The 8,627-nt window shown below is 27.1% G+C and overlaps 1 protein-coding gene across 1 annotated transcript in view; it reads right to left on the reverse strand.

Moving 5' to 3' along the window:
• The window catches only part of LOC107436388 (TBC1 domain family member 1), a 90,556-nt gene that overhangs the window by 79,411 nt on the left and 2,518 nt on the right, over nucleotides 1–8,627 (reverse strand). The window contains exon 2 of the mRNA XM_016048090.5: nucleotides 308–466. Coding sequence (XP_015903576.2) covers nucleotides 308–466 — 159 coding nt within the window. The remainder of the gene's footprint in view (nucleotides 1–307; nucleotides 467–8,627) is intronic.

Below are 8,627 nucleotides of genomic sequence, written 5' to 3' on the forward strand. Positions count from 1 at the left end.
CCTTCAAAATTTCAGATTCAAACATACATAAAGTTCTCATATATTTAAAAAATATACATGTTACTTTAATATTTAATGAAAAGTTTAATAATTCAATATCAATTACTGCTTTTTTGCCATAATATAATTTTTTTTTTCCAAAGCGTTTCCAAATGATTTGGTCTGAATGGCCATGGCATTTTTCATAAGGCTACAGCACAATATGATAATTTAACACACTTTGTAGTACAATGCTTAGACCTATATTCATTATAAAATATGTTTTCAAGATCAATAGATTTATTTGACTGGAAAAAAAATAACTTACTTTGATTCTTCCAACATATAACACCTCATACTGACGAGAATTACAAACAACTCTATCCAAAGTGACACCACTAGCAGTTTTCATGGCTTGAGCAGACAAATTATTGTGACTGGACAACTCTTTACTAACTTCTCTAACAGTTTTAAAAAGTTCAAGTACCTTTTAAAAAAAATTATTTTGCAATTATATAAAAGTTATCAATATTTAATAACATGATTACCATTGCATAAAATTTCCAACAGACTTTTAGGTTGAGTTCTCAAAATGAGGTTTAACTTTAAACCTGGTCTAAACAGCAAAGTTAAACAGAGCTGCATTACAGAAATAAAGTTAAAGGAAAAATCCAATTCTAAAGATCTAGTTCAGCCTGATCAAAGTTAAGTCTACTCAGGGGGAGGTCAAAACCAGAAAGAAAAAAGACTACTCTTAACTTACTCCTTCCATTTTGATATCTTGAAATCAAAATAACAATTTTTTAACTTAAAATTATGTCAAAATTGATAAGTCAATAATATTATATTTTACAAAGAAAAAAAAAACTAGAGTTCATAGCATATAGATTTTATAAGCTTTTTCCCACAATAGTTTTTAAAGGAGAGTTACTGTTTTGGGGAGTACATATATCAACATCATCGGTCAATGTGATGACTAAATAATTTTTCTTAACTTCATTGAATGACGTTTTCATAAACAATGGGTTAGCATGAGATATCTCTAATACATAAATCTTTTGTACTGGTCTATCGATTTTACCATTAACTGTTTTCACTCTCACTACTTGGATAATCTTGTTTTTCCCTGGAAATGTGGATATGATTCGACCCAAAGGACTATCTATTCTCTACTTACTGTCATAGCATACTAAAACTATATATAAAGTTATTAGGTGTGGAGAATGTGTGACGATGTCAACCTTCTTCTATGGAAGGGTACCCCAAGACTGAATCAAGTTAGCATGTCCTATATACAAGTGAATTAATGTTTAATAATCTTAGTGGTAATTACACTGCATTAAGTGTTTGTACTTTCCTCAGTTTTTGCATCAGGAGATTAAAATATTTGTCTCTGAATTATCTTCGAAATGTATTCCGTTTTGCACTTCGAATCAGAATTAATTAATGATTTCAGTGCTCTTGATTATTCCATAAACAACTTACAACACACAAAATGATTTATTTTACAGTTCTATTTACATATAAAAATAAAATACTAGCTTCATCAAAAAAAACTTGAAACACTCAAAAATATAAAGTTGTGCAAATATAAATATATTAATGCTCAAAAATAAATACTAAATAAATAAAATTCAAAGCCCTTTTGCTTATTCACCACAAAAAAGAATGAACAAGCTCAAAAAAGCAACAATAGAAACTTAATTTTAAAATTAAGCAGACAATAATTCTCAACAAAATGTTTTTCTCCAATTTTGCTATTATTACCATCTTTCGTTGATATTAACTTTATCAATGTAGTCTAGATCTGGCACACCAACAGTATGTATGTCTTGAAGAAACATGGATGGGGAAAATAGAATTAATGTTGTGAGTCTTCTGAGATGTAAGTAAGAGGCCTGCTGTTGACAACTCCTACATCACACTAAATAGTTGACACTTTTTCATACAAGATACAAGTTTTTCCTAAAATTCTTCTTGGTAGTTTTTTACCATTTGAACCATTATTTCCAACCCCCATCATGATACAGTTTGTGGAATTAATTTTTACACAGTTTTCTTCTTCTAAATTAGCGACGCAACACATAAATATTTGGTATTTAGCCTATACTGCTGCACATAAAATATTCATTTCGGACGAATAAAGGAAGAAGCGTCTGCCGAAGAGAAAATTTAGTTCGTTTACATCTGAGCATGTGAGATAGTGATATTAATATTATATTAGTTTTATACAATTTCAATATTTAGTACAAATATATTTGGTAAAGTTAATTTTCTCATTAACTCTGTTAGATTATAATATGAAGAGTGATTTTAAATAAAATCCCTTTAACTCTAATTGCACAGATCTAGATTAAAATAAATATTTACTTCATAATAACATCAATATTTTTTGACGATTTTGTGAAAATTTTAATACAGGGATGAGAGTAGTTGGAAAGTAAAAAAAAGGAAATTCAAGAATTATTATATATATATATACAGTACAGAACCCGTTATCCGGAACCCGGAAAACCAAAAAACCGGAACGATATTCGATAAATTTTCTCGCCATTTTTTTTAAAAAAATTTTTTTTCCTCATAAGATTTTATGATTTTTTTTTCTTTTTTTAAAGATGTTTACCTTACCAACATTTTGGAAATAATCATTAGTGTATTACTTCATCGTTTTTTCTTACTTTTAAGATTATTTCCAATTTTTTTTTTTTTTTTAGTTGTGTTTAACAATAAAAAAAACGGCTTTTTGTAGCGATTCAGAAAACCGGAAAAATCAGTTATCCGAAATAGCGTTGGACCCGACCGTTCCGGATAATCGGTTCCCTACTGTATATATATATATCAGGGTTGGCAGGTTTTTGACATGTGACAGTTTTTGACAGTTTAAACCATGGTTTAAACCGTCACGTCAAAAACCTCTGTCAAAAATGTCGAAAATGTCAAAAACCTATATTTATATGTGAAATTTAATTAATACATAAAATTTATATATTTTTTTATAAAGGATAGTGTTTCTAAATATGTTATAGAAAAAATAAATTTAAAATTTTGAAGAAACACTTATATTTTGAATAGTAACCAAAATCTTGTACTTTTGAAAGCTCACATCTTTTGTAATATTATGTATTCATTTCCATGTGTTATTGAAAATCTGCAGTGATATTATTAAGAAATTTATTTATAACCAAATTTAGTGTATAGTATTATTATAATTTAGTGTATAGTATTTAGTGTAATTATAAATAAATATAATAAACAATATGAATTATATTTATCATTATTCACAAATATAACTACTTTTAAATTCAAATTAACAATCTGGATAATAAAGATATTCGGTATAACATTAAAAAATTTTTTCATACACTTGTATCAAGTTTGTATTTATACAACATAACTTGTAAGTTCCTTATAAATATTAGTTATATGTTCCTTATATGTCAAAAATGCATAGTAATAAACTTTTAATTTTATTAAGTATCAAAGAAAAAAAGTTTTTTTTTCAAAATATAAATATTTAAAAAAATTTTGTGCAAAATTTTTCTGCACATGCATTTGAATATAAATTTCTGAGATTTTAAATCTGTTATTTTACCTTAATTTTAATTAAAAAATATTTTAAAACCTGCTGATTACCTATAGTATAATTAAATTTCAATATAATGCATGGCAACTGTTGGTAGTTTTGAAGTTTATATATTTTTTTGGCAAACTTTAGTTTTTGACATTTTTGACGGGTTTTTGACGGTTTAAACCAGTATTATACCCTTGTCATGTCAAAAACCACTTTTTGACGTCAAAAACCCAACCCTGATATATATATATATATATATATATATATATATATATATATATATATATATATATATATATATATATATATATATATATACAAAAATTTGACAAAAAAGTGCAATTTTTAAACTTGTAAACCATGCGATTATAAATCCCGATGATTAATTTTAAAATTGCATGAATATATAAATATGAATCACGTGCATGATTTTAAATTAAGAGAATATGAATCCCGAAATGAGGCTCTTAAATCACGTGAATATGAAACTCTATATCAAATTTAAAATTGCGAAAATACAAATCATGATGTGTAATTTTTAGATCACGTAAATACGAATCACGATGCGTAATTTTTAAATAGCGCAAATACGAATACCACTGTCTAATTTTTAAAGCACGTATAAATAGGAAAATCGATGTTTGATATTACAACCGCAAAAACGAATCACGACCTTGGATTTTAAGCTCGCGTGCATACGAATCGCTACATAGGGTTTTAAAAGCGCGTAGTTACAAATCGCAATATTGGATTTTTAAATCTCGTACATAAGAATCGCAATGTACGACATTTAAATCACCTGATTAAGAATCGCAACATTCAACTTTTAAATCAGGTAAATACGAAAATCAATGTTTGAGGGAGGAATGAGGACTTCAATACTTTCGTTTAGGGGAAAATTTAATTCCTCATAAAATATTTTAACTTGTGCAAAAAATAATTTCAGCGGAAATTAGCGGGGAAAATGGAAAATTCTGCAAAAAGGCGGAAATCAGCGAATCCGCGGAAGAATCACATCCCGGTTAATAGAGTCAATCAAAATCTCAGTAAAATCCGGAGTCTGAGTCAAATCTTTTTATTCCGGGGACCATTTCCATATCTGTATCTACGAAAAATGAACTGGGTAGGGTAGTAACATGCGAAAAACTTTTTTAAAAAAAAATTGCAGAAGGGGACTGTAGTGTGTCTACCACTACAATGATTAAATACCAATTCGCTAGTATTTAAGACATGTTGACTTGTAACTATCTTGGAAGACCTTTTGATAGATGAAGGTTGACATTGTCAATAATTACTTTATCCACATTGGTGACCTTCAGGCGTGATATTCCCACGCCTACCTCGACAGCAATGCCCACTTCAATTGAATGGATGGTCCACATTTAACAGTTGACCTGATATTTGTGACATTGTCCTCCTTGTGCTGTTGCTTCAATCACACTTTACAGCTAATAGCAACACAAGAGCAATCACACACGCAAACGTGATCTTAATACCGCTCTCACAATCAGCATTCAAAAACCTGGTGAATTTAATATAGCTCTCTTGACTTCCCACGAAAACATTTCTATTTTCGTGGGATTAATGGTATGGTATCCCTCATTGAATTCTATCACAAATAAAACTTTGGTGGGGGAGTACTGTAGCATGTCTACCACTACTGTGACTTTCCTATTAGATGATGCATCAGAAACCTGATTTAAGGCGCCGGTATAAGACGACGCTCGCAGTTTAACAATTTCACATGCGAGGATTCTTGTCTACGTTATCTCTGTCACTGCGTTAATGAAAATTATTCCACCTAGCTGCAAAAATGTTAATTGCTTCTAGCTACGAAGATGTTAGCTTCGCGATGTGGAATGACGAAGAGCGAATTGAATTAGAATATCATTGATCAGATAGTTTCTCTAAACGCCATTTTTTTCTTTGGGAATTTACGTTTCTTGAAGATTATTTTCAGCAGGACTTTTGCTACATAGCAATCATTTCATTGTGCATTATTTCATCGTTTTTTTTCCCTTTGTCTATCAAAAATTAAAATAAAGCCTATATTTATTTAATTTGCTTTTATCTTTGAGAAAATTGAACAAAGTTTGTATTTTTTTTTTTTAAATGGCTATTAGTTAAAACCACTAAATTTTTTTACTTAAATAAAAAATTAAGCAATGTTTAGACGCTTTTTTAATAATATAACAATAGTACTTACAGTATTTTTCTTCCCTTAAAATTCTTTCAATATGTGTTAGTTTGATAATTTGTAAGATAATTAGCATCATTTTCCAACCAATAAATCTTTAGTCGATTTTATTTTCAAAAAAGAAAATAATAAATGAATAAAAAACATATTTATTTTTATAATTATTAAGTATAGAATTAGACCATTAGTCAATACAGCCTTATTATTTTAAATAAGTAAAAGAAGGTCCAACAATGTTTCAAAAGCACATTTTTTTTCTCAACAATTTAAAAATTTTTTTACTAAAGTGAACATTTTTTTGGTTTGTTTTTTTTACTTTCATTTTTTTTTCTTTTAATTTTTAATGCATATATGTAAAATATTTTGTAACAGCTTTATTATTTTTAAATCAATCTTTAAGCTAGTTTGAATTTTTAAAAAAAAATTAAATCTCGTTTGTTTTTACTTTAAGACAATGGGTATAAGTCAATCCATCTTCAGTATTTCAATTGAAAAAATTAAGCAATGTTATTGATGTTATAAAATAGAGGTGCACAACCTTTTTGAGTGAAGGGCCACTTGCGCAGCAGGTTGACTAACAAAGTTAAGGGCTGCACATGTGTTTAGGGAATGTAGTAATATTTATATAAACATTAGTGTTCTAATTTTTTTATCAATAAACTTATTATATTTGTAGAAAATTAAAGGCATTCAATTATCAGAATTCATTAAAAAATAAAAAATAAATACTTTTTTTTTAAAAAAAAATTGCCATTTTTATCTATCAAATATAGATTTATCAAAATAAATAAATAAACATTGGAGAAAAGAAATGCTTTTTTATCATACAATACAAAAATTAATTTTAAAAATAAATCCTAATAAAAAAAACTTCAATGCTCACAGAATAAAAGTAGGAAAAAATTTAGAGCATAATTTAGTACTGTACAGAACCAGTTATCCGGAAATCAGAAAACCAAAAAAAACGGAACGAAATTCGATACATTTTCCCGCCATTTTTAAAAAAAAAATTTTTTTTTTTCCTCATAAGATTTTAGGATTTTTCTTTCTTTTTTGAAAGATGTTTACCTTACCATCATTTTGGAAATAATCATTAGTGTATTACTTTATCGTTTTTTCTTCTTTTTAAGATTATTTCCAAAAAAATTATTTTTTTTAGTTGGGTTTAACAATAAAAATAAAAACGGCTTTTTGTAGGGATTCAGAAAATTGGAAAAATCAGTTATCCGGAATAGCGATGGTCCCGATCGTTCCGGATAATCGGTTCCCTACTGTAATATAAATTCGAAGAAAATTTATAAATAAAAACAAAACTGTTATAGTTCAAAATAAAATCCAATTCTTATTTGGTAAAGTAATACTTTATTATTTCTTTTTAGCGATTATTAGATCTTTTTATACAGTAAACGTTTACTTTTTTTAATGAAAAAGGTCACCTAAGCAACAAAAAATTGAAATCAAAACTACAAATAGTGAGTAGTTTAAAAATTCACATTTTCAGCAACTTTATGAATTTCTGAAGTTGCAATAACATGGCATTTAAATTAGGGATGTAACAAGTATTTAGCCATTCTGTCAAAAATTCAGTTGGTCAAATGATGGGCCATATATTCGGCAGAATATATTTTAGAAAAGTTTTTTTTTTTTTTAATTTGTATAGATATGATATAAATAATATAAAATTGTATTTTTAACTAAATTATAGTATTGCTTATTATAAGATATAGTTTTTACACGAAATTCTTAAATTTAAAAATCCATGTTTCTGCACATGGGTTGCAAATTTATTCTCTAGAAGACAAATTAAAAAACTAAATTTGAAGAATTGAAACTAGATTACTTTATACTGAACCACAAGTTACAGCACTTCTGCATTTTTTTTTTTTTTTTTTAAATTATATTCAAACAAGTAAATTTTGTCATTTTTTCGATACTTTTAATTCTAAGAATTGAGAAGAATTTCTTTTCATTTTTGCTGTTTTCATTATAAAGCAGCATTTTAACAGAACATCTCATGCTATTAATTTATTATAACTTTTTTCCCTGTACTGCAATATAAATAACCAGTAACATAGAAAACTGTGATTTTCAGTAAAGTTTTGTTTTAAGAACGAACAATTTGTTTTCTCTGTTTTTCTTTTTAATTAACTTTTCCTTTCATACGCATTTTATGAAGCAGCAATTTTTTTTTAATAAACGCTACTAATAAACTTCATTTTATAGCAATTTTTTTTCTTCTAAAAATATGGCAATATTAAACATTTAAATTGAGATTTTCTGCATAAGATTTTCATTTAAAAAATTTAGAATGTTTTTTGTTTCTATCTAGCTTTTATTCTCTTTTTTTTTTAAAAAAAAATGTTTTTATAGACAACATTTTAATTATAACGCAGCAATTTTCAAGAGCATTTCTGTTAGACTTAATTCTTTTTTCTAGACTTTTTCTGGTAATTGGAAAACGGAGATGTTCCTTTAAAAAAATTTTTTTAAAATTAGGATTGATTTTCATTTTCAATGTTTCACTTTTGCATATAATCTTTAGTTTTTATGATAGCGCAGCATTTTTAAAAGCGTTTCTGATAGGCCTTATTTTTTAGAATTGATTTATGAATATGTTTTTTCAGAAAATATTATTCTTAGCATTGAAATGTTGGTTTCAGTGTTGCTATGCTGCTAAAAAATATAGCTATTTGGCCCCAAACATATGATATTCACTCTATTTTTTTTTTGCCAAATATTCGGTTTTCGACCAAATCACAATTCATTACCACATTTGACTAAATCATATTCGGTTTTCGACCAAATCATAATTCATTACCACATTTGACTAAATCATATTCGGTTTTCGACCAAATCACAATTCATTACCACATTTGACTA

This window comes from Parasteatoda tepidariorum, chromosome 11 (genome assembly GCF_982258835.1).
Source record: "Parasteatoda tepidariorum strain Cologne lab strain chromosome 11, Ptep-v5.0, whole genome shotgun sequence".
Lineage (NCBI taxonomy): Eukaryota > Metazoa > Arthropoda > Arachnida > Araneae > Theridiidae > Parasteatoda > Parasteatoda tepidariorum.